General features: G+C 35.9%; 1 protein-coding gene across 1 annotated transcript; it reads left to right on the top strand.

Annotated features, from left to right (window-relative positions):
- The first annotated feature begins 384 nt into the window (after positions 1-384).
- Positions 385-23,132, top strand: EBS1 (EMS-MUTAGENIZED BRI1 SUPPRESSOR 1). The gene is given in 39 exon segments (XM_086563900.1): positions 385-652; positions 725-1,081; positions 1,183-1,336; positions 2,136-2,307; positions 3,488-3,561; positions 4,365-4,461; positions 4,722-4,834; positions 5,147-5,262; positions 6,518-6,575; positions 7,165-7,317; positions 7,459-7,557; positions 7,656-7,820; positions 9,851-9,919; positions 10,392-10,480; positions 10,719-10,881; positions 12,369-12,503; positions 13,580-13,685; positions 13,787-13,881; positions 13,976-14,088; positions 14,252-14,459; positions 14,682-14,750; positions 14,905-15,050; positions 15,693-15,749; positions 15,751-15,792; positions 16,584-16,731; positions 17,107-17,163; positions 17,758-17,888; positions 17,988-18,076; positions 18,172-18,515; positions 18,617-18,712; positions 19,540-19,604; positions 20,310-20,412; positions 20,551-20,709; positions 20,821-20,961; positions 21,040-21,083; positions 21,178-21,218; positions 21,221-21,291; positions 22,181-22,333; positions 22,424-23,132. Coding segments are annotated over 39 exon segments (4,833 nt in total). The 5' UTR covers positions 385-485; the 3' UTR covers positions 22,598-23,132.
- The last annotated feature ends 4,427 nt before the right edge of the window (positions 23,133-27,559 follow it).

The raw sequence follows: 27,559 nt of genomic DNA, 5'->3' as shown, positions 1-27,559 counted from the left end.
AAGAGAAAATCTACTATATGCAGGAGAGAAAGTGGTGTAGTCAATGGAGGCCACTCATCACAGCAAAAGATGCATCACGAAATATTGTGAAAGGGCCTAGATTCATGTGTTGCAGTAGGTGTACTATATATATATATATATAAAAGAATAAAACGAAGTAAGTATCAACTAATTGTGGATAAAATAAAAAAGCATGTGTATAGAGTTTGTCAGAGAAGCGAATAATACTCTTTACCTAAGTGCCTAACAAAGTTGTAGGGGCACTGGGCCAAAACACCAAAAATTCAACGCAACTAAAAACTTAAAGGCCCATCTTATCCCAAAAAAGCCCAACCCAAGCAAATCTCCTCATTCCCCAAACTACCCTCAACGTTCCTGTCTATTTCTCAGTCTTCTAATGAAAACAGATCTCCCCCATTCCTTATTAAACCACACTAAACCCTAATAAGAAGCAATGATCTCATAAACAATATAATTTCAACACAATGGATCGCGGTTATATATTCACTAGGAAGCTTTTTATATTATTATTATTTTTTGTGTTTTTGAGCTTGATTGCAACTTGTGTTTCTGGAGAGATTCGTAAGCCAAAGAATGTTCAAGTTTCTCTTCGTGCTAATTGGCCTGGAACTTCACTGTTATTAGAAGCCGGGTAAATTTTTATCATTCATTTTGTTTTATTCAATTTTAAGATGGAGATTGAGAATGTTAACTTGTTTGACAGTGAATTACTATCTAAAGAGTGGAAGGACTTGTTCTGGGAGTTCATTGACGTATGGTTAAACAAAGAGATTGATTCTGAATCTCTTACGGCCAAGCATTGTTTTCAGAAAATTGTCAAATACGGCCACTCTCTTTTGGAACAACCGTTGGCGTCGTTATTTGAGTTTTCTCTCTCTTTACGTACATCGTCTCCTAGACTGGTGCTTTACCGTCAGTTAGCAGAGGAGTCTCTGTCTTCTTTCCCATTAGGAGATGAAATGAAGACTAGTTTTGGAAAATGTTGTTGGGTGGATACTGGTAATTCACTTTTTTCCCAGGTGTCAGACCTGCAGTCGTGGCTTAAGACTGCTTCGGAATCGTAAGTCGTATTCTTTTTCCTTTTTGTAAGCACATGCTTGTGGTGGGGAGAAAATTTTCTTATGCTTATGCGGATGCATTATATTCATTTACAATTTTCAGAGCTGAAGATTCGTCTGGGATGCCTGAAATTTTCGATTTTGATCATGTTCATTCTGATTCAAAGGGTGGAAGCCCAGTTGCGATTCTTTATGGAGCCTTGGGTACAAGCTGCTTCAAAGAATTTCACATTCTATTGTCAGACGCAGCAAGAAAGGTATGTTGATTCAGATGAACACTTGTTCTGTGTTTGTTGCAATTTCTCTCCATTTATTATTTTTCATTTGGTAAAATAATATACAGAGAGTTAGTCTATACTCCCTTTTATATTTCCCCAATGTGGGTCCACAAAAAAGTAGTGCTGGATAATCCAGTCGTAAAGTAAGTTATCCATATTGCGACGATTACTGATAGTAAAAGTCAGTCACTGCCATTGTAACTCCTTGCTGTATGAAAAATCTAATCCAGATGTCATGTCGTGTTCAAGCCTTCAAGGGCTTAAATTATTTTCATTTTTAGCTCAAATTCCCAGAGATATGAGTTTCAGACCCTGTTGATTTTTTGTGACCATTGTCTTCAGGATATGGAGTGCGTATTGTTGTTGGATTGAGTGTGATTCTGCAGTAGGAAAGGTGTAGATATGGACTATATGTTTGTTTTGGTTTGTTAGAAAAGTATACGAGAACTTGATGAAGAGTCAAATATTGTTCTTAACAACAAATAAAGAACACAAGAAAATTTGTTATACACGGGTCAAGCAAGTCATGTTTGTTCTAGAGCTTGATGGATCACTCTGAAGCGATTTTATTACAGTTACAGGTCAAAGCTTTGGTTCAGGTGAAAGTAGTTAGGTGTAAAAAAGATGTCTTTGCATCCCTGCATCTTGATTTCCCTCCTCTTGCTCATTAAATGACCAATCTATCGGTTAAAAATGCCAACTTTTCTCTTATTGGTGTTATTGTCTGTGGCTTGGATAAATTCCCATGCCGACTGACTCAAGTTTTTAATGCTTATAGGGAAGAGTTAGATATGTTGTCAGACCTGTCTTACCTCATGGCTGTGAAAAAGCTACAAGTCCCTGTGGTGCTGTTGGTACAACTGACTCTATGAACTTGGGTGCTTACGGCGTAGAACTTGCATTGAAAAATATGGAGTATAAAGCTATGGATGATAGTACGATAAAAAAAGGTATGTTATGTTCTTCTGGTCAGTTTTGTTGCTAATTCTGTGAACCAAAACGAAGAACTTTGGCTGGATTGTGGATGAAATCGTAACCACTATATTTTAAGAAGTGTCTCACAACGCGGTGCCAATGACCATGTTTCTAGTAGCTTTTAGCTTGGGAGACTGAACAGATTTTACGCTGGGTCTTGTCTACTATGTTTGATTATATGTCATTTACACAACTATGTGATTTGTTCTAGGAGTCATTTGTGCCATTAAATTATTAATAGCTTGAGAAGATAAGTTGGTGCTTTTATGCTATTATGTTATGAACTTTTAGAAAAAGAAAAAAATGGCATTCTTGCTATTTTCTTGGCATTATACGAAGAAGTTATATTTTGCCAAAATTTAGCAAATTTCGACACAGAACAAGTTTGGTAAACTCGTTTTCTCAAAGTTCCATATTTCATTCCAAGTGAGTGCTTGAACTATGCGGAGAAATATATTTTACTCCACATCCAAAGGATATCTTTGAACTTAGCCTCTCATACCTAAACCCTCTTGCATTAAAAGCATATATACTATATTAAAATTATGCTGAATTGAGACTACTCAGACTAGCACTGACGAATTTCACTTCCTCTAGGCAACTGAACAGACCCTAATGACACTCGTCTTTGGGGTTTTATCACCAAGGTAGGTGGCTGTTTTGGAAGTTTAAGGTGACAAATGCTTAGCTCTATGTTCCTAAACTCAATTATACTAAGATTCCAGAAACATTGATCTTTTTAACTGGAAGTTCTTGTGCTTCTACCACTAAAAGTAACAGAATTAAGAATATGGGGTCCTCCCAGGCCCTTGAATTCCTTAAAAGACTGCAGAAGTAGATAGATATTTTGCTTTCTCCATATGCTTTCTGCAATCAACTTGGATACACTTTTCTTTCTCGTGTCTAATGTGGGTGTGTTCATTTGTGATCAGCATGCAGTACAAGATGTCCACCTGAAACATAGAAGTCAAAGTATTAGGAGCTATCTACATGGAAAAATCTTAATATGATTAATGAGCACATCTTGTTAAACTTATTTGCCATATGTAGACCCCTGTCTCATTTTATCTGTGTCTGTGCTTTTGTGCATTGTATTTTGGTCACCCCTCCTATAGTGCACATGCGAATTTAAAGTGTTTAATGTCTGAGTTGCAGGTATTACTCTAGAAGATCCTCATACAGAAGACCTTAGCCAGGAAGTCAGAGGATTCATCTTCTCCAAAATTTTGGTCTGGCTTTTAATTAATTATTTTTTATGTTTACTTGTGTTATGATTGTGGTAACATTCTGTAGTCATTACCATTGTTTTTCCCTAGAGGCCGTACACTTGACATCAATATACTGTTTCGTCATGTTCATATTAACTTAGTATAGATGTAAAAGTGATTCACCTGGAATTAGCACTATAAGTTGAACTGACATAGTATAAGTGTAGTGATGCTACATACAGATAATTATATGACGCACTGTCACGACTAGTGTCCTTTAGGTCTGGATATGTTCTTGATCATGGCTTTAAGTTCTTAAAAGGCCATGACTACTGTCCAACACAGGTAGACATCCTTCTGCTCATAGCAGAGAGTTCATGTCTAAGCAGACCCAGATACGGTTCGTTGATATGAATCTGAAAACCAAAAGTCCATGAGAAACTCTGCTAACACTTCTAACGTTACTATAACATGCCGCTGAAGTTTAAGTAAATGTCTTTGTGTTATTCTAAATTCGAGTATCATTCGTCGGACTGGTTTGGTTTTTCTACATTTCTGACTCTGCTGAATACTGCTGATTACTCATTCCTCCATCGTCATACACCCTTGCTACGCGCTGTACGATCCTACTACTTCTTTACTTCTTCTTCTCAGCACTGTGTCCTTGACCCTCATTGTCACTTATCTAAGTCTTATCTGGGTCTTGGAATATCGTGCTTGAGACCAATATATGTCTTTTCTTGTTTCTCATCTAGTATGTGATCCCACTCAACAGTACTTTTTGGCGTCCAAATGACATATATGTTACTTCTTTGAATTTGCAGGAACGCAAACCTGAGATGACTGCTGAAATAATGGCTTTCAGGGATTATCTATTGTCATCTACAGTATCAGATACACTAGATGTTTGGGAACTCAAAGGTACCCGTTGTCTTCAATTGTCAGTTTTGATTCATATGAAGCCTGCTAGTATCTATAGCTGGAATCTGTTTTAAAGAATAAGCTGTTAAGCTCCACATGTGGTGGTAAGTGGGTAAGGCTGTGTACATCTGAGTATCTGCCCTTCCTCATATCCCGCATCAGGGAAAGGCTTAAGCACTGCGCCACACCTTTTTGAGCTCTTTAGCTCGGTTGTTGTTCACATACTGATTGTTTGATTATTGTTGTTTTCAATTTTACAGATTTAGGGCATCAAACTGCACAAAGGATAATTCATGCGTCTGATCCTTTGCAGTCGATGCAGGAGATTAATCAAAATTTTCCTACTGTAGTTTCTTCCTTGTCAAGAATGAAGGTAACATTTTCTATTTCTTTTAAAAACCAATTTATAGCTGGCTTCCTCAAATGGAGACATATTCTAGTTGTACTCATATGCTGAAAAATCTACATCCATGTGAATGCAAACATGAGTTGCAATCACTCTTTTATTATTAATGAAAACGGGGTAGGGGGACCTCTATAACAACCTCGCTTGCTGATAAAAAAAAAAAAAAAAGAAACATGACTTATCTTCTACTGTTCTACATGGGTGTTTCCCTACTTTCTTCTTTCTTTGGTAGATGCCTGATAGTGACTTTGTAATCCTCTTCTTCTTGATCTTTGGCAGCTCAATGATTCAATTAAAGATGAAATAATTGCAAACCAACGCATGATCCCACCCGGCAAGTCTTTGATGGCTTTGAATGGTGCTTTGCTCAACATTGAAGAAATTGACCTTTATCTGTAATGCATCTTCCCACTTTTTCTTGCTACCTATCTGATGACACTGAATCTTTGTTTCTTTCAAATTGGTTCTTGTGATTTTCAGTGTTAAAGTTTGGAGTGTGAGAGTTGAAATTTTTATCATTATTTAAATATGTGAACCATCTTCAGTGTATATAAATGCTATATGTAAAATATATACTCTTTTTGTATTTATCATTTAGAATATGCTTTCATGTGAGGCTTGTGTCTTACAATGAGGCTCATACCTCAAGGATTTTGATAGTGCAATGTTTGCGGTCCGGCCTTTGCAATTGTGTGTTACAGCTCTGAGTGGTATATGGCGGTTGTAATTATGCATGTTGTGGTAGAGGCCCACAACACTGGTCACAACACTGGTGTTTGTAGCGTTGTGATGGAATGATGATGGTAGTGGAAATGGTACTGTTGATAATGTGGTATCAGGAGTGATGGTTCTGTAGGTGGTTATGATTGTTGCATTAGGTAAAAAGCATGGCGGCATTGAAGCTGTTGCATTGACTATGGTGGCCCAATGTTGGTGAATATCTTGTGTTGTTGTTGTTGGTGGTGGTGGTGTTGGGTTTTTTTTATTGTGTGGTGCGACTGTGCAAATAGTGGCAATTGTCGTAGTTGTCTGGGATATACGTACGTAACATTTGCAAAATAAAGTACATTCATTTTTCCAAGTCGTAACAATTTGTTTGTTTTAGGATCTTTGCATCTGCATTCACACTTTCTAAGTTAGCCGAGACCTAAACTGTTGAACAATGTTAGAGTAAATACGCATGATTAGTATGTAGGCATGTGAATGCTTTGGTGGAATCTCGACTGCTATTATAAACTTGAAATGCAGACGAACTAATAGCTGAATGTATTTCAAGTATTTCGAGTTTGCTGAAAATGTTGAGGTATTAGCTGGTCAGTGACTGTTAGATAAACATGTAGGCATTGATCATATAACTTATCATTTTAATGTGTATTTGTATGTGAATTTTCTCCCCGAGATTTATGTCATAGTCTTTGATTTTAATCTTAATCTGGAATTTATAATTAAATTACCCTTGCTCTTCTAGCAACAGGGGATTCCTTGAAGTTCACTTATCTTGTCTAAGGTTGCAGGTGCTATATTTGTTTTGTTTGGTGTCACTGAAGGATAATTATATCGTTTGGCTAGAGACTTGTTTATCTATGTTTGTGTGCTGTGGTTTCATGTGCTTAACCCCTCTAGTTTGCATATTGGATTATCTGTATATAGGTTAATTGACATGGTCCATCAGGAGCTATCATTGGCTGATCAAATTTCAAAGTTAAAGGTGAATAACTCTAGATTTTATCCATCAATCTAGATTGACAACTTTTGGTTACAAATCATACCTCTGATGAAGTTTTTCACCTGACTTGGTGGTTTATTAAAGTTGTGCAATTTTTTTCTGATGCTCTCTGCACTACCTTTGGCATGGAGTGCACATTTATATTCATTTTTCATCTAGTGGCATAATTTGGTTAGATGATTTCTCTTAAATGTTTGAACTTAATGAACCAGCAGTAGATTGAGCTTACTTTTGTTCCTTTAGAGTTCTTAGCATGTCCCTGCTGCTCTTATTTGTCTGGCTTGCCAGCAGCACATGCTTAGGATCCTGGGATTGGAGGTGGAGCTCAACCCCAGTCCCAATTGAACATTGTAACCAGCATGTCTCGTAGCAATTCTAATTTTACTTTTGATAATTTGCTACTGGGTTGAGCCAGTAGTTATTCCATAAGGCTTCACCATCTGCTTTTGGCTGTACGTTATGTCATAATATCTATTTTCTTATGCTATGTATTTAAATTTGCTCCTAATGTACATTTTGGTTAGCCTCGATGGTCTTGACTAATTTGTCTTGAGTCTTGACTTCTTCTCAGATTCCTCGAAGCAACATAAGGAACTTGCTATCTACCTTACCACCTTCTGAGGCCAATACATTCCGTGTGGACTTTCGATCTACCCATGTCCATTACCTCAACAACTTGGAAGAAGATGCCATGTACAAGCGTTGGCGGAGCAACTTAAATGATGTAGGTACTTTTTCTTTTGAAGGTTTAACTTCAATGACATATCTGTAGTTACTATTTAGAGGGATTGTATGATTCTTTATTTTTATTTCAGTTCTCTCCTAGGAAAGACGTGACGTGGTCACTTTTATTTATCTCTTGCAGCTTTTGATGCCAGTTTTTCCTGGCCAAGTTCGCTACATCCGCAAAAATTTGTTCCATGCAGTTTATGTACTTGATCCAGCCTCTATCTGTGGACTAGAGGCAAGCCAATTTGCTTTTCTGTATATGTAGTTTCCTGTGTTTATCAGAATATCCGACACAAATTGTTTATGAACTTATTTTGGTACCTTGTATTGCAGTCGATTGACACAATCATATCGTTGTATGAAAGCAATTTTCCCATTAGATTTGGGGCAATACTGTATTCATCGAAGTTGATAAAGAAAATAGAGGAAAATGGTGGTGTTCCTGTATTCTCGGCGGGGGAGGATGGCATTCATATTGAAGATGACATATCTACTTTGGTAATTGATCCCTTTTCTTCTTGTACAGTACATACTTATACAGATGAGCATGTAAAATATTTGTGGTTTGCGTGGTGTCTCTCTCTCTCTCCACAACTAAAAACAATGAATTAGAAGCTAATTTTTGGTGGAGATGTTTTCCACACAATAGAGATCATCCTCACGAAAAATCAGCGCATTTGAAGATGTACAACCTTGTCAAAATTAGTTTAGAATGTTATGGAATTATCCAACGGTCTGGATTTCTTAAATTTGGATACAAATGTTGACAAGGTTAAACATATTCAATTGAGCTAATTTTTTGTGGGGGTGTTCTCCATTATGGGATGTATACCTCCACCAAAAATCAGCCCATAATTCATTTTGCAAGTCTACTTTTGGGGGTGGAGTAAGTTTGGAGTCACTATAAGGTGGAGTTCATATAACCATCCCCATATATATATTACGGAAATAATCGTTCACAAGGTACTCATGGAATAATAATAAGTATACATGTATGTGCGTATGCGCACTTGCGTGTCAGTTAACAGTTTGAATTTGCACTTAGTTCAGTAGGTGTGTAAATGAGATTGAAATGGTTGCAAAATATCAATGAGATTAAGCTTCTGCAATCTGCATTATACCAAATTCGACTTCCTTGTGTGGGAACTAGAAAATGCCTCTAGGCTGCTTAGTTCATAAGTTATCTACTGATTCAGCTAAATGATTGAAAAGGTACAAAATACAGGACAGAGTTCTGGCTGCTATTTTATGAACAAAACGGGATTAGCTGGTTTGGTACTCTTAACTGTCTTTTAAACCATTAACTCTTAACTGTTCGTTTTAAACCATTAGCCATTAACTGTCCATCAACAGTCACTGTTAAGTCGTTAACTGTTGAGACTGTTGATGTTAGACCCATTTTGAGGCAAATTTTGCGGTTGCTATAGTTAACGGCGACAGACCAGCCAATCCAAACTGTTTTTATACTTCAATCAATGGATATCCTTTTATTGATCATAATAGGCCTATAATGGTTTGTTTGGAGTTCGCAGTCTGCCCTTAAATATGTACGTTCTTGCTTTTCAAGCCATTGTGTTTTTACCTCGAATGATATGGGTGTATCTAATAGGTATCTTTCTAGTTCTACAAGTTCATTTTTAGTTGTCTCCATCCTTTTTTTTTTGATTGGCAAGCCTGTTTTAAATGAGATCAGTAACTCTTTGATGCTGGCGGGATTCGAGCCCCAGACCTCCGGTATCATCACCCAAAGGTTTTACCGACTTTACTAGTCGGCACCTGCGTTGTCTCCATTCTTCATTTGGCTTACTCTCTATTTTGAGCTGGTGTATGCAACTAAGTACTGATTTTATTGAGTAATGCAAAATTATGCTTCTCCTAATTGATCAAATGTGATTAACGTTGATTTCCTTGTATGTTAACTTCATAACTTCGTAGGTTACAAAACTCAGTAAACGAAATATAGAAAAGGAGCATAAACTCAAATTTTCAATACTGTCCAATTTCAAAGTCTAAATTTGCCACGGCTTCTCAAACTCTGATGAAAATAAACAGTTTAGTAATTTGTTTGTTCTATTCTGCGAAAATTTAGTTCCTCTAAATGTTAGGGATTGTAAAAACCAATTTTACTAGGAAGTAGAGTAGCTGAACAATAAAAGAAATAAGGAGGAGGCTTAAATGCATGTAGACTGAGAAAAAAACATATGAATAAGAAAGCATCAAAGTGTCTTTCTTTTGGATATTAGGACCAAATGAAAGTCCAAATGCATAGATCAATAAAGTAGGTTTATATTGAATAAATTTTCTGACCCAGTGTTGAGGGTACTACATTTTCACCTCAAGTAACCTGTCACTTCCGCGATAGTTCTACATGCAATGATTTTCTCAAATATTTATGTAGGTCTATGCAATTTCTTTCTTTCCTCTATTTTTTTTTTTGAATAAATTTTCTTTGTTTTGTTTGTTTGTCTCTTACTTGGAATTTCTTTTAGGGATTAAAAGGTTTGGTCGCTTTATACTCTGTTTTGCAGATTATACGACTTTTCAGTTATATTGAAGAGAATCATGGGGCACAAACGGCTTTTGAGTTTTTGAGCAACGTATGTTTGGAGGCTTTGTTTATTTTGTTGCTTTTCTGTCACACTTTGCTTGGCATGAACTGTTTTACAGCTTTTCAGGGGTATATAATTTGCTTGTCTATTCATAATTAAAAGAATATCATTTAAGTGGCAGCTTCTTATTACCATATCGTTTCTTGTAGAGAGGAATTTGGCCTTTGCACATATACATCTTGAACTGATCTATTTTCTTATATTTAATAATATTTCAGCAGACACATTAGACCTAATAGAGTCCTGTGGCTAGTCAGAGTGTCTAGAGTTTGGGTGTTGGTTGTGGGCATTACAAGACACCTATATGTGTAAAGTAATTAAAAGGTATTGTAATTGGCTGTACAAGGAAGGATAAGTATAATATTTAGTGGTTGGAGTCAGCGGTGTTGGACATTTGGTTTGGCTGTATCCATTGCTTTAGACTACCAGTTAAGCTGTAATTTTTGCACATATATGGCAGGTGAATCGGCTTAGGAGTGCATCAGAAGATCCTCTTGAAGAAACTCTGGAAGTGCATCATGTAGAAGGAGCATTTGTTGAATCTCTTATGTACGTTTGTATGGCCAGGATTTCATTTTTTTCCCGTCTTTTGAATAAAACTTTCGCTACTCATAGGAAGTAGAAAAGTTTTTCCGTTGTTCAGTGTCTTATATAGGCATGTATAAAAAAGAAGGATTACTATTAAAGCTCTATACAGCTTCCAATATATCATCTTTCACTAAATATTAGTGACATATGTGCTCTTCAATTTTTTGTTTGCTTGCTCTTATGTTTCCACTTTCCACAGATCAAAGGTGAAATCTCTACCTCAAGATATCTTACTGAAACTGGAAAAGGGGACTGCATTCAAGGAAAAGGCTGATGCAAGCTCTCTGTTTGTTTTTAACCTGGGTTTGTCTAAGTTGAAATGTTGCCTTTTGATGAATGGGCTTGTTCGTGAACCTACTGAGGTGACTTTTCACACTTTGCATATCTTTCTACATTTTTTGTGATGAAACTTTTGTTCTTATGTGATTGTCAAGCTTTACCAGACAACAGTTTATGGGTTATTTATTGGTTATTAAAAATTTCTTTTAGTCTAATGTTGGTCTGTCTAGAAACATCATTCAACTTCTCTACCTTGTAGTATAATGCTGGTATTGTCCTCATTTAGCCACCCAAGTCGCAAAGCCCATCCATGGCTGTAGGGTTTTCCTTGAAAGCTCTCGACACAAGTATGTAGGAGATCATGACTATATATGTAGGCTCTAGAACTACTTCCTGTCCAATGTAGGCCCAAACCCTATGCGGTATCACAATCCCACCACCTTAAGAACCAGCCGTCCTTGACTAAGATACCACTTCTATAACGACCCACCTCATACTATTAATAGATTTCAATTCGTAAAAGAGCAGGAATACCAATCAGTAGCCAGAGGTGGAAATGTCATACAGCTAACAAAAAACATGAAGAGAAAAGCTGAACAAGTAGCCAAAAAAACAGCTGATCCCACACTTTCTCAAACAAAACATCTTCCCTTCTAGATATAAAAACCCATACTGAGTCCCCTTCAACTCATGCCAATGGTAAGACACATGTTAGGCATTTGAATACGAATTTTATTCTTTGGTCGGTAAATAAGAGGTTAAAGGACAAATACAAGCTCTTGGCACTTAGGGAAATGCACTTCCTATCACCCTTTGGACCCACCTCAAACAGCTCTGACCCTATAACAAATCTTCTCCTCCTTAGTACCATCAGTTTCTCCAAATTGTTGCAACAGGAAGAATTTTGGGAGCCAGATCACTGGTTGATGAAAATGACGTGTATGAATAGAAAAGCTCCATATCTGATACTGGCAATAGCTATGATACTTTGGACGGGGACAAGAAGTATTGTTTCACTCTTAATAGTGTAACCACTGTGGAAAAGATGGTTTAACAGCCTCCCTGTTGGATCTCAAGGAGAAAAATCTTGATTATCACTCTCATCCTTTTAATAAGGTTATAATAACCCCACTAAGAACATGATATTAGAGACTTGCTGAAAAAGAGGAGTTCCAGTTGTAACCCTGATAGAAAATTAGAAACTATAAATGGCACCAATTCAGTATGAATATGAGCAAATAAATTCAAATAAGAAAAATGATACTTTTCAGCCTTCTGTTGGGATCTGGTGTTCATCATTGGTATTGTTTGAAGGGTCTCATTTAGAGCCATAGATAAATGTTTGTTGTCGAATATGTGGATAAAATTCTAATGCATTTATTCCACACATGCGCTTTGCTTTTCGATTTTGTGTACTCTTTGAATTGACTGTAGTTGCTTAACTTATCAGAAATCAGTTCTTCAAGTTCTGCTAATCACTAATTGTTAAAGTTTATCGAACTTGTGTAACAGCATATTTTTTAGAGGATCAAAAGATGCAACATAACAATTTTAAATTTGACTTTTTCAGGATGCTGTAATGAATGCTATGAATGATGAGCTCCCAAGAATCCAAGAGCAAGTTTATTACGGACATATAAATTCACGCACAGACGTTTTGGAAAAATTTCTTTCAGAAAGTGGTTTTCATCGTTACAATCCCCAGGTAACAAAGTAGGTGTAGGTGGTTTGTTATAAAACTAAGTCTTGCTTTTGATTTTTGCCCCCTTTGTTTTTTCTAAGAATGTGAGTGGTGTTAAAAAACCAATGAGTGATGAGGAGTTTAGCCTTTGAAGTTTAGTTGTGATCCTTAGAAATTTTTAAAAGAAGCTCTAAAAAGTAGAAAAATATGTGTTGAAATGGCAAAGAAGAATAAGTGAAACAATATGTGTTTATCGTAAATCATTTTGCTAATGGTTTTGTAATTTACACACCTGCTGATTGGTTTGACATTTCAAAACTCAAGGGCTCACTAGCTCAGTAATGTATAAACGTTTTATTTATACTTTTTATTGGTTTTTCTGTTTTCAATACACAAACTGCTTGATATTATGAAGTGAAGAACTGATGAATCAACGTTACGTCAATCCTGGTTCATTTATCAAAGTAAAACAGTGTAACATGACTTAGATAAGAGAACGATATCTCATTTGGTCGAGTCGTAGCCATATGTCATTACTCCAAATAGCATTAGATTGTTTAAACTTGTAGCAATGACAGATCTGGCTATGATGTACTGAGAAACAAGGGACAATTAATTTTACTTGTAAAAGTTGGGTCCAAATTTAGGTAGCTTTGGCTGGGCAATTTGAATGTTACTGTTACTTCTCTATGCTTTAATATATATATATATTAGTATCTATATATTCAACTTGTTAAAAGGGGAAAAAAAGTCTCTGTGTAGAATAAAAGAGGACCTGAGAAGTAGATTATGGGTTTCTATTTTTTTTTTTCTAGTTGAGCTAATTCATGTAATGGACTCTTGGTAATAAAACATATAAAGGGTAAATGTGTGAAAGAAATTGAAAACTTATAACATTGAAGAGTCCAACTAAGACACTTACTGCATGGACCTGAGGCTTGAACCTCAATGCTCAGACACATACCCTTTCTATGCTGTACACAAGCCTTGTTTAGAAACTGCACCACAGCTGCCTCCTTTCTTAAGGCATACTCACTTACCTTCTAGCTTTTCAAGGCTTGAATGTGAAGTCTTTTTAATCTTCATATGCGGTGATACAGATTATCGGGAATGGAAATATCAAAAAGAGGTTTGCATCTCTGTCTGCATCAGTTCTTGGGAGTGAATCCGTACTGAACGACATCAGTTACTTGCATTCGCCTGGAAGTAAGTCTACTTGATCTATAGTCAGAAAACAGCTTGGCCCTGTCAAATGATCATGTTAAGTTATTGCGTCTGACATATGTTATTTGTCTCAATCATTCCAGCTGTAGATGATTTAAAGCCAGTGACTCACCTACTTTCTGTTAATGTCTCATCAAAAAAAGGAATGAAATTGCTCCGTGAAGGAATTCGTTTTCTGGTTAGTGTAATATCATGAAGCAGCCCTTTTCATTGTTGCCTTGATTATCCTCTCTTTCTCTATCTATCTATCCATGTCATGCACTTTGATGCAGATGGGAGGGTCCAAAATATCCCGTCTAGGTGTATTATTCAACATTGAAAATAGTGCTGGATCACCTAATTTTGTTTTTGAGAAGGCTTTTGGATTTACTGCAGCCTCATTTAGGTATATAATGTCTCTGTAAACTTTACAAGCTAACCTCTGCTTCTAGTTTTCATCTTCTGCATCAATTTGTGGTTTCATGCGTATGAATTCAGATACGTGCTATTAAACTGGCACATATATAACGTTCAGAGGTCTAAAGGCCTGATTTGTTCATGTCATCCAGTCACAGGCAAAACGTGTTGGACTTTTTGGATAAATTGTGCTCAACTTTTGAGAGGGAGTATATGTCTATGTCTTCTTTGAATGCTAAAAGTGCTTCATCATTTCTGCAAGAAGTTTATGAGCTAGCTGGTTCAAGTGGCTTACCCGTCGAAGACTATAAAGCTGCTCTATCTGACCGTTCAGTGGATTCACGGAGCAATTTTAATAAGGTGTACATTTATGCAATGACTTTGGAAACATAACTTCTCAAAGTGTATTACTTGGTCACTGTTTTTTTCAGTCTTGTTACTTTGTCTTGATGGAACTTGTTCCTTTATTTTCCCATTATTTCCATTTGCGTTCGATGTGCAATAGTCGTTACGTACCCCTGATGGTGGTTTACTGTTTAAAATTATATAAGTGACATAAGCTTAACTACAAATGTTATGCAGGTGTCACATTTTATTTGCGGTCAACTGGGACTTGACTATGGTGCTAATGCAGTTATAACTAACGGACGGGTGAGTCGTACACTTAATTGTTTTGGCTCACATATTGTTCTTATGTTCATCAGATTCCTTATGAAGTTGAATTTTCTAGTTATGCATGTCCTTATTAACATATATTGAGTCTCTCTGTTCTTTACGTAATTTTACATCCGTCTACTCATGGCAGGTAATGGTTCCTGTTGAAGGTAGCATCTTTCTGAGTCAAGATCTTGGGCTTCTAGAATCTGTGGAGTTTGAGCAAAGAATAAAGCACGTTATGAAAATTATTGACGAAGTGGACTGGAAAGATATTGACCCTGACGTTTTGACCAGGTTTGCTTAGAGCATTCTACTTACCCACCTTGTATGTTTCTTGAAACTTGTGGCAAGTTAACTTGAGACCATTAAAATAAATTTCAATAAAGTTTAGTGAAGATTTTGTTATGGTGGGTACCAAAAAGCTTACTTATTTTACATTTTTTATTCTGCAGTTTTTCCGTTGATGACATTACCTTTCATTGAATATTCAATAAATACCATGATTGCAACTTTTGTTCATGTTTTTGCATTTTTAAAAGAATATCACGAAAATTTTGGTTTTTCCTTCAAATTGAAAACTTTCGTCATATGGAAGCTCTAACCCAAGAAAACCCCTTAAATGTAACTTTGATACTCTCTCACTGTGAACCATGATCTCTTTTGACTTCTTAACGATTTTGATTTATTGTGACTTATATGTATCACTCTTGACGTCAGGTCAATGGCGTGATACAGTGAGTCCAAATAATTAGAAGTTTTTTCACTCTAATTTTCCAATTGGTTGTTGAGCTGAAGTGTTTCCTTTTAGTTTGAATTGTTAGTATCCATATACCTGTCTATCTTAGATAAGTGAGTATATAGAATTTTGTGAGTAATGATCCTCACTCTAATTTCCTCCATGGGAGTTTTAACCATATTTGTTGTTGCTATGTGCAGCAAATTCATTAGTGACACTGTCATGTTTGTTTCATCTTCAATGGCTGTGAGGGAACGGTTCTGACACTGCTCATTTTGAAGTCCTAAATTCAAAATTCAGGTAGAAATGCTCATTCTAAAGTAATTTGAAGAGAGTTAGTTAATGTGTCCATTTTTTTACAGGTCTCTTATGGTTAAAATGAAGTACAAAGCATTACAATGTATAGGCTTATCTGTCTTAGAAAAGTGTAGGACGAGAGAACTTAGTTAGAACGGACACTAAAGTAGCTAGAAATACATCAACCAAAGCCATTTTGAGCTTTTTGCTTTTGGCGGGTTTTTTTAGGAAGATGTGTGACTCTGTTGTGTGTTCTATCTTTATTTTTGCCCTTCCCTTTCTTTCTTTTTGTTGAAAATGTTTAAATAGAAATTTATTTTTAAAGAACCTATCAAATACTCAAACAGTGGAGCAGTAGGACTATTGACCTTCTTTTTGGATGTGGATACAAGTTATTATTATTTGATATGTTCATTAAGCTTACATCATTATGTAGGGTTATAGCCAGTGGGTACTTCACCTCTGGCGAGAGGAGCACCCCCGATAGTCCTAATACACCCATAATTAACAAAGACCAAAAATTTAAATCAAAACAAAACAGGGCAAAGCTCTTGAACACTTGAAGCGCTTTGAGTTCCTTCTTTTATGGAATGTGGAGGGGAGATTTGTTTACCAAGAAGAATGACTCACTGCGTTTTTGTGGACTTGTAGTTTTTTGGAGTAGCAATACAAATTTGTGAATTTGTTTCTGTCAGTAGTTGATTTTTTTTTACACTTCAACGCACATCTAACTTTGGACCATGTAGTTTTCTTTCCCAATTACCATGTCTCATTGTCTTTCTTTTCTTATACAGTGCTGTAATTTTGAGTAATGAGGACTCTAGCATTCATATTGATGCTGTTATTGATCCATTAAGTCCTTCTGGACAAAAGCTTTCGCCTCTTCTTCGTGTGCTTTGGAAATGGATTCAACCAAGCATGAGGATTGTGCTTAATCCTTTGGTGAGATCTCCAGGATAATATGTTTGATCTTTTGATATTAATAACTGGTAACCTGTTTTAAGTTTTGGAGGAAGAACCAAACCATTTTCATCTTCATGATATAGGAGGGCAGCCTCTCTGTTGAAAATGTATTTTCAATACTCTTGACCTGCTAGGTTCTTCGTACAGCTATAATAATAACAGATATTTGGTACTATTACAATCTATACGTGTGGATATAAATATAAATAACATATATTTGGTACTGTATAATTTGCTCTTGTGGATCAAAGAAAATGAATTGTTGCACATGCATTTTAACAGTGGTCATAGCATATACTATTTTTTTTATTCATTTATGATTTTTGGGTTAACTCTAGTTGATTTTTCTTGCAGAGTTCTCTTGTTGACCTTCCTCTGAAAAGCTACTACAGATTTGTGCTGCCAACAGTGGTAATTTCCGTACAATGTTGTATAAAATCTCTCTCTTTATCCGTCCGTCCATTCTCTGTCTGTTAAATACTTAAACAGGGGAGATAGCTAAATTATTATAAATGGGAAAATTTAGTTTTCTGATAAAGAGATTAGGGATGAACTTCCCTCTAATGGGGCACTGTATTGAAATTCCAGTTTCCACATGTATTTCCTAATGGGCTGGGAATTTCAGATTCAAACTTGTTTATTCTGAATTTCATTCCAATCTGCGAGATAACTGCTGATTAAAAGCAATATTACTATTTCCTTGGATGGAAGACAATTGTATTTGTCCAGACTCAGAAACAGGGACATTTCTGTTGAGTCTTTTCTGTTTTTTTGGGAGTCTGTTAATTGTGGGGGATGTGCAGCAGTGGTAGTTCTTGTGGTTGGTCACTTTCTGTCATGTCGTTGTTTGCTTTCTGTAAGATATTTGATCGGACATTGTTCTCTCTTCAATTTACTTAGGGTACATTTGATGTTGCTCATTTACTGTCTCCAAAACAAAATAAATAAATTGGAAAGAGAAAAAGGAATGCATATTTCTCTGATGGTGGTCATGTTTATTTCCAGGATGACTTCAGCTGTGTTGATTACTCAGTATATGGACCAAAAGCATTCTTTTCAAATATGCCGTTGTCCAAGACACTCACCATGAACCTTGATGTTCCTGAGCCATGGCTCATTGAGCCTGTTGTTGCTGTGTACGTATATAAAAAAGTGGTGGTAATTTGCACAATTATGTTCCATATTCATGTCAAGAATGTGTATGCTGAAATCTTAGTTCTTTTGATAATTTTCAGCCACGATTTGGATAATATTTTGCTCGAAAACCTTGGTGACACAAGAACACTTCAAGCTGTATTTGAACTTGAGGCACTTGTTTTGACTGGTAAATATCATCTCTTTAGATGGTTTGAATAAAATTTTAACTCTTGTCATTTAGTTATGAATCTAAAAAGTGATAAAACAAACCATTGTGACCAGGTCATTGTAATGAAAAAGGCCATGATCCTCCTCGAGGTCTCCAGTTGATTCTTGGAACTAAGAGCATGCCACACTTAGTTGATACTCTTGTAATGGCTAATTTGGGCTACTGGCAAATGAAAGTCTCCCCTGGTGTCTGGTACCTGCAATTAGCACCAGGTAGAAGTTCTGATCTCTATGTACTAAAAGAAAATGGAAACGTAAGTCAAGTTGTGCAATTCTCAAAGAGAATCACTATTAATGATTTGCGGGGGAAACTGGTTCATTTGGAAGTAGTAAAGAAAAAAGGGAAGGAACATGAACAATTGTTATCTTCTGATGATGATTTGGAGGAGAAAAATCAAGTTAGTCTCTCTCTCTGTTTGCGGAGTGATAGTATTCACATATTATTTTAATCGTGTACTTGTGGTTTTTCTCTAATATCTTTGGTGTAACTTATTTACAGGAAAATCTCAATAGTTGGAACTCTAATTTGTTGAAATGGGCAACTGATTTGATTGGTGGTAATGATTATTCAAAGAAGAGAAAAGGAGCTTCAGTGGTAATTATTTGTTTCTTATTTTGTCAAAACATCAAGTTGGTCATTTTTATGCTATATTGACTTGATTACAATTTTTTAAAAGAACTTAATTACATTCAAAACTTGATCATATTTGGCCAAAATTTTATTTTGCGATCTAATGTGATCTAGTCACCATTTAAAGTCACACAGGACGATGTGGACACCATAGTGTAGTAGGAGTCGAGCCCTATGGATGTGTATGGGCACGCATGGGAGCCACACTACTTTATTATTTATTAGTTGGAGCCACAGGTTGTACTGTAATTGGTTCCCTTGGCTAGCAAGGAAAACCCCATCTAAAGTAAGGGGCTTTTGCGGTTTCAAAGTAGTTTTGGATGTAATTCAATATTAAGTAAATAAAAAAGACTTTTAGGGTTGTCTTAAAGAACTCAGGTTATTGCTACAATGCTACTTCATAGATTTGTAATTTAATTAGTAGTTTCCTCACTTTCCCTGTTATTTGTTTTATGTGTTCTTGTATTCTTGTATAGTAAAGGATTATTGCTATCATGGACTCCTGTAGAGTACTTCTGGGAACCATATGCTTGATTTGAAATTCTGATTGTAATATTTGATATCCTTGTTTTAGTTGTTGGTATGTTCTTACTCTATATAATATTATAATCATATATTTCCTGCTAGGCGTGGAAAATATGTTTGTATGCTATGGTTTTCAATCAATATATTCTCAATTGCACTTTATGTTAACAAATTGTCTGGATTGTATTCTGGAAAATGCTGAGTATAGAGGTTAACTGGTGGTTAATTGGCCTCTATGTTGATTAGCCTTACAATTCTCTTCTCAGGAGAACCGTAAGGACGGAAGATATGGCAAAACAATCAATATTTTCTCAATTGCTTCTGGGCACTTGTAAGTTATTTCCCATTATTCTAAAAGCTGGAATATCCACACTTCTTTTATTGGAGTTGGAGATTGGTATTGGAGGTTTACATGAAAGTAAAAATGCCGTGTGATTTTGCCTTCAGTGTCTTCTGTTTTTATTTGGAAACTAGTTAATCAGGTTCCGGCATACCAATGAGTGCACAATCTTTCAGTCCATGAACCATTTCTTATTGCACCCTGCTAATCTATGGGACATCAATGTACTTAAAGCGATTATGGTCTGCAAACCTTAGAATCTCTCTCAAACTCATTCACAGCTGGGTGTACTGCTGATACTAATCTTTTGGTCGTTTTGCAGAGAAAACATGTTCTGCTCTTTAATATGAAAAAAGTTATTGAGCATATGTTATTCATGGTGTTGTGTATGTTTGACTTGGCCATCTATTGCATAGGGAGAGAGACGAGGATAGTGAGAGCGCAACTTTAATGTCTCTTTCTCACTTGAGTTACACGAAGCAAAAAAAATGCTGGGATACTGCAATTGCTTCATAATCTTGTTTTTCTTCCAATCATTTATTTATTTTGTGGCCAAATTCTAACTAATTTAAGCACAAAACACAAGCCTGGGGTATGGCGTATAGTTTGTATCCCTCATATTTTTCTTTTTGTGTGGTTTCTTTTTTGAACTATGCACCTTAAATGTCTGACTGGAGTGATATCTGCTTTCTGTAGGTATGAACGATTTCTCAAAATCATGATTTTAAGCGTTCTTAAGAATACAAACCGACCAGTAAAGTTTTGGTTCATAAAGAACTATCTTTCTCCACAATTTAAGGTTGTGATTGTTCTTCATAAAATTTGTTGATTTCATCTAAATTGATGCAGATAATTTATCGTATCAGTAGATTCATACTCATGAGCCATTATGGTATACTAACAAGTAGCCTTGTTCTGATGTCGATATTTTGTGCAGGATGTCATACCTCATATGGCACATGAGTATGGATTTGAGTACGAACTGATCACATACAAGTGGCCTACGTGGTTGCATAAGCAGAAAGAAAAGCAGAGGATCATTTGGGCATATAAAATATTGTTTCTTGATGTTATTTTTCCACTCTCCTTGGAAAAGGTTTACACTTTCTGATTCTCCTTTTCTCTTAAAGCAGATATTTTCCTACCGCTATCTACTCTAACTTCTAACTTCAATTATGTGTGTGTGTGTCTGTTTTGTGTTCTGCAGGTTATCTTTGTTGATGCAGATCAGGTTGTTAGGGCAGACATGGGAGAACTATATGACATGGATATAAAAGGAAGGCCTCTTGCATATACACCTTTCTGCGACAACAATAAGGAAATGGACGGCTATCGGTTTTGGAGACAAGTATATCTCCTTCGTCGTTATGAATTTAATCGTATTTTGATTAATTTTTTTTTTCTAACTTATTTTAATAATAAACAGGGGTTTTGGAAGGAGCATCTGCGAGGAAGGCCATATCATATAAGGTAATCTACTACTGACTCCATCATAGGTGTTTCATTATAGTTTGATTTTTTCATGAATTATTTTTTGTTCTTATCCATTCATTACTTCTTGTAGTGCATTGTATGTGGTCGATTTGGTTAAGTTCCGACAAACCGGCAGGGAGACAATCTTAGAGTTTTTTATGAGACTCTCAGCAAAGACCCAAATAGTCTATCCAATCTTGATCAGGCAAGTCTTTGTTACAATAGTTGAATATGTTGAATTTTTACTCATGGTGCCCAGACATTGTTTTTATAACATTTATTTTGAAGTACAACCATAAGACGCAAATAATTACTTAAAAAGTAGTGAACAAAAAAGTTGGAAAGACTTTATAAGAGGGAATGTCACTCTATGATATGAATGTCTCTTTAATTATTGATGTTATAGTAGGTGAACAGTTATTGCTGAACTTCTACGCTGTAATTTTCATGGTTCTGGTCGAGCTAGGTGATCTATGCCACATATGAACCCATAGAAGATCGGAAGATGAATTTTTAATCTAGTTACTGTGAAGGATACAAATGGGAAGGAAGAATCACCCATGCCACTAACAACGAGATTTTGACAGCCTCATCAACCAATTTCTTGTGTCCAACAAGTGAATATGTTATAAATCAGAATTACTACAGGTGGATTAGCTTCAACTGGTTTTAGGGTACCTGTCGGATGATTTTTAATAAGTATCCAAGGATAAATGAGAAAGAAAAGAAGCCAATAGGAGGAAAAGGGGTCTTCTAGACCAATTTATAAGCAGAAGGTTGTTGACATATATGAGTGTTCCCGAGCCTCCTTTAATATATTAATAGAATTGACTTTTCACATAAATTCGAACTTATGGAGAAATTGGCAATTTAACAAAGGCAACACCAAAAGACAAAGCTCTGTCTAAAATATCGATTACAACTAAGACCTCTCGATAGAAATGAAAAATTGAGATAAAGAAATAATAATTGTAAGAAAATAAGACTGGCAGTTAGTGTTGGTTGAATTTTCAAACTTCTCTTTAAAGGTACGTGCTTCTTTTTCAAGGCTACAATTTTCTTTCGCTTAATATAACTTGAATTTAATTTTCCAGGATCTCCCGAACTATGCCCAGCATACAGTGCCCATATTCTCCCTCCCTCAAGAATGGCTCTGGTGTGAGTCTTGGTGTGGAAATGCCACAAAATCAAGGGCTAAAACCATAGATCTTTGCAATAATCCAATGACTAAGGAACCAAAGCTTCAGGTACTTATTGTTCACTCTTTAGAACTTGACAATGTATTTTGAGAAGTTACAAGTAGAGAACATATATATTCCTCACTTTTAAATTTTCAGGGTGCTAGGAGAATAGTATCTGAGTGGCCTGACCTTGATTCAGAGGCGAGACGAGTCACTACCAGAAGATCTGGTGAGGAGGTGAATAACCATGACGTCATGCCAACTCCTGCTGAGAAAGACATCCCAGTCGATGACACCCCAGAAGACATTGAATCTAAGTCGGAGCTATAAACAAAATTTGAACATTGTCTTTTGAATCCCCTGGAAACCGATGGGACTTTTACATCATAGTCGTCTACCTTGTATTTTAAAGTTACGTTAGCTCAACCAATCCGCCTGCAATATGGGATGGAGAATGCAAGGATGATTCTTCCTGCAAAAGCCTCTTCAAGCTGCTAAATACAAACGAAACTGCAAGAAATTCACCGGAAATTTTGAAACGTCACTGAACTAGTTATTTAAAGTTTGTAAATCCTTCATGTACCAGATAATCATTTTTCAACAATCAGAACTCGATTGACAGATGAGATTCTGATGTCGGGAATAGGATTGACAGATGAGATTCTGATGTCGGGAATAGAAGTTCCAATTAAATGTGCAAGAAATACGAGAGCAAGGATGAGTCATTATGGTGCTGGAGAATTGTGAGACTAATTGAAGTGTTATGTCTCAAATATAGTCGATAGAAGCAGTATCTTGGCTGTAAATTTACAATATTGAATATAAAACTGTTATTTCATATGTTAAGCAGTGATCAGTTTTATTTTGTTTTCGTACCACTTTGTTACTTGCTATATTATTTCCTAATATGAATGTTACCTGTGTAAAAAATATGAAAATTCATAATGTTCTAATTCTAAAGTTGGACCGACTTGAAATGGATACAATATAGCAGTCTTCTCTGTGAAAGGGACAGTTCACCAGTCCACAGCATCAACTTATCTATAAGTGAAACTCAGTAGCTCGGCAATTTTCTTTGCAAGAATAATTGTACTCGTACAGTTTTGTAGTTATTTGAATGCTTTACCAATACAGAATGGTTGTTCATACTTCATAGTGACTTCGTTTGTTGTTACCTTAAATGTTTACAAAAAAAAAAATTGTTACCTTAAAGATTCACACATGACACAAGTACACAACACGAGTGGCAACCAAAGGACGTAACATGCCTGCTTATTGGAGAGGAGTGGTATCGTGGCAGTGTCAATGCTAGTTTTCGCTGCTTGACAACTTGGCCAGTTCTAGGCCCTCAGTAGCTAAAAAGTGGAGATTAATTTTAGGGTCCCACTAACACTCCTATAATCAATTATTCCTAACTCACGTTTTTTGCCATTTTGTATTAACAAATGGGGAATTAGAGTATGTGCGGATACAGAACGTAACCGATTGGATACCTCGTTTAGCAAGTAACTGGATGCGCAACGACTGACGTGAGTATTCGTTATTTTATGTCTCGTACTTTATTTCAATAAACTGTGGCCTTGTGAATTGTGATTAACACAAGGAACTCTTTAGAAGGGCAGGGAGTCGAGTCGGGTATCACCCGAAACCAATGCCGGCCATGAGGCAAAGCCACACAAGCAAGTGTTTTGGGCTCCCATCATTTTGGCAAAGTAAGGGGCTACCACTAGAGTCTATAAAACAGTTTAACACACCTTGAAATATACACTTACTATCAAGAACAATATAATTGTAGGCTTAATTGAAGTTTATGGCTAATGAAAGTATTAAATCTATTTTTTATTTCACAGATTACCACATCAAAAGATGCATAGAATCTTATTTGTTACATAAAACAAAAAAAAATCGACGAAAAGAGGAGAAAACAAATAATAAGGTGAGACAAAAAAATGCGTCAATTTTTGTTTTTGACGTGTGAAAGGACACATACACATAGAGCCACATTTTAATCGTTGGCTTCGGGCCATAAGAAACTCAGGACCGGTACTGACCCGAACCCGAATAGGCCGGTTTTGAGTCCAATTCTATATCTGTTTATATATTCGGATTGGGTTTGGGTTCGATTTCGGATAAATTTTCAAAAAAAAATTCAATATTCAGTGTTACGCAATCGGGTTTTGGGTTTATATTTGGATTTGGGTGAAACATTTGGATTCAATTCAGGTCTGACTAGGATGAAAATAGGTCAGGTTCGGGGGTATGGCCATATCCGACCCATTCCCTACCTTAATGTTTAGTCTTTGACATCAGGTTTTGTATTAGGATTTACCTATAAAAGGCAGTTTTAGGTTTTTGGAAATGAGACTTTTTAATTTATCAATTTATTATCATTATTTATGGGGTTTCTTTTGATTGTTTGTGAGCTAACACACCTTAGTCCTACATTAGTATATCACTTGAGATTAAAATAAGATTCTCTACAGTGGTAAAAAAATTAGACATTAGATATATTTACATAGATATTTTTAGAAATAAAGATTGCAATTATATAAGTGCCTTTATCAGAAATAGAATATATTTATAAATTTCTTTGTTCATTTAATGGTGTATGTAACAAGAAGATAAGATTGAAAACAAAACTTGAGAAAAAAAGACCGTGTAAATGAAAAGAAGAGTTAGATATGTAATGAGAATGAGAGAACAATAGAACATAGAGCTCTAGACAACTCTACAAGACCAAAAAAAACCAAAGTTTGATCCTACGAAAAGAAAGAAGTAAGAAGTATTCAATTATTTTCCCATATCATAACGCCGTATAAATTGGACATAAAAACTCAATTCCATCGCTATTACGTGTTGTAAGGCTAAGATTCTCTACCTACGGTCAAGGTTAGAATTTTGGCTCTTAGAGCATTTGCAATGCAGGTGATAGAGAGGGGGTAGTGATAATTATCACCTACTTGGGTCCAAAACTGCTGTGCAATGCAGGGTGATAATGAAGGTGATAATTATCCCCAGGTTCAAAACGAGGTGAAACCAACCACCGAGTTTATCATCGACTTGTTAACCGGACGGGATGTTGGATTCCGTGCGGATTACAAAACTCACGGACGGAATCCAACATCCCGTCCGGAGTCCTAACGGCTACCAACGGTCAAAAAGTCGAACGGTCAAAAACGGGTCAAAATAAAAACTTTGGTATATATACAACATTTGTTTCATTTCAACTCACACTTCCAACAATCATATATCATATTTCTTCTTCTTTAAAATCAGTTCTTAAAAACCAAATATCAAATGGCATCAACTCAAGCATCTCAAACAAGTGGTAGCACTCAAGCAAAAGCGAGAGCTCACTTTAGCATGTCCGATGATCAAGCTCTATGTCTTGCTTGGATAAAAATTAGTGAAGACTCTATTGTTGGTGCTTTCCAAAATGCAAAAGGATTTTGGAATGGAAGTAACAAACGAAGTTCAATCAAGCATTAAGTTCGGATAGGTCTCGATTCAATTAGCGGAAGGTGGAAATATATTTCAAAAATGATGAACAAATTTGTTGCAATTGTGAATCACGGTGGAGGCTCGACATGCAAGTGGTACAACAATACAAAGCCGGGTAATTACAACGTTGTCAATTTGGAATTTATTGATTATCTTAGTCTTAGTCTAATTATTTCCGTCTTCGCCTAATTATCTTAGTGTATTTATTATTTCTATTTTAGTTTTAGTCTAATTATTATCTTAGTCTAATTATTATTGCAGTTTAATTATCTTAGTCCTAGTGATTATTTTAGTCTAATTACCACCATTTTTTTTTTAGTTGTCCGAGGCAAGGATGACGTACCAACTACAAGAAAAAATCGGCTTTTCACTTGATCATTGTTACGTTATACTCAAGGATAATCCAAAGTGGAGTAACGCTTTTTGAGGCAAGGTCAAGCCGCCCCACAAAGGGAAAAGGTCGCAAAAAATGATGGTGAAGATTCAACTTCTAATTCACCAAGTGTTGGTGGAGTTGAATTGGAGGGTTCTCAAGAAATAGAAGCCCAAAAGAAATGGAGCGTCCTCTTGGATCGAAGAAAGCCAAGTCCAAAAGGAACCAAGAAAAATCATTTGGTATGTTGGAGGGTTACTTTACACGCGTTTAGAGGATACATTTGCACGGGATGCAAATGAAACACAAAAAATGCTTAGAACTTAGGGAAAGGGAACTTGCATATGGTCAAAGAACTGTGATGGCAAGAGAAAAAAATCGGATTCAAGCAGAAAAAATCAGGTTCAATTGGAAAAAAATCGGCTTCAAAAGATGCAATATGAAGCTAAGATTTTAGCGACCGATACAAGTGTCCTCCATCCCGATACAGCTTTTATAATCGAGCAACAACAAGCTGAAATACGTCTTTGAATGGGGAAGGGCTAGAGGTGGTTCTAGCTCTAACTAAGCTTATGTATTTTAATTATCTAGTATTTTATTTTAATTAAAGCACTATGTATTTTAATTAATGCACTATGTATTTTAATTTCAATTGTCTTTTAATTAATGCACTATGTATTTTAATTTCATTGTATTTTTAATTAATGAACTATGTATTTTTATCTAACTGTTTTTTTTAATTAATGCACTATGTATGTTACGTCCAATATAATTATTTTCATAGAAATACAATTACCAATCAAATTAAAATACATTGTAATATAGTTCATTAAAATACAACTGATTAAATACGTTGGAACTACATAGGAAATACATTAGGAAATACATAGGAAATAATGCGTTGGAACTTAATAGTTCACGTTAGGAAATACATAGGAAATACATAGGAAATACGTTGGAACTTAATAGTTCACGTTAGGAAATACATAGGAAATACATTTTCATTTCCATTTTAATTTTAGCCTCCTTCTCCCTCATGCGGATCCGACCAATTTGGATCATAAATTGGTACGGATCTGCTTTGTTTCTTCAATGCCAGGTCCAATTAAAAACATGTTCAACTAAGTCCTTTTGAAGATTAGTATGTGTAACTTCATTTCGATCTTATTTCTTGCTTCAATCATCGATAGACAAAATGAAAACCATCATCTTCTGAAGAGCGCGTTATTGTTGTTTCTTTCCTCGACCTTTCCATAAAAGCTCTCTTGTCATCCCGTACCTTCGTCTAAACTTATGAGGAGGCCACCTACAAGGTGTTGTGAAGTAATCCCTCATTATCTTTTGTTTCTTGAAATCACCACCATCTCTAAACGTGTACTCTGCCGCACGCATCCATCCACGCGTTTATGATCCACATC

This window comes from Coptis chinensis, chromosome 6 (assembly GCF_015680905.1).
Source record: "Coptis chinensis isolate HL-2020 chromosome 6, ASM1568090v1, whole genome shotgun sequence".
In the NCBI taxonomy this organism is placed as follows: Eukaryota; Viridiplantae; Streptophyta; class Magnoliopsida; order Ranunculales; family Ranunculaceae; genus Coptis; species Coptis chinensis.
Note: the sequence above shows the minus strand (reverse complement) of the source record. Positions and strands in the feature narration are given on the sequence as shown.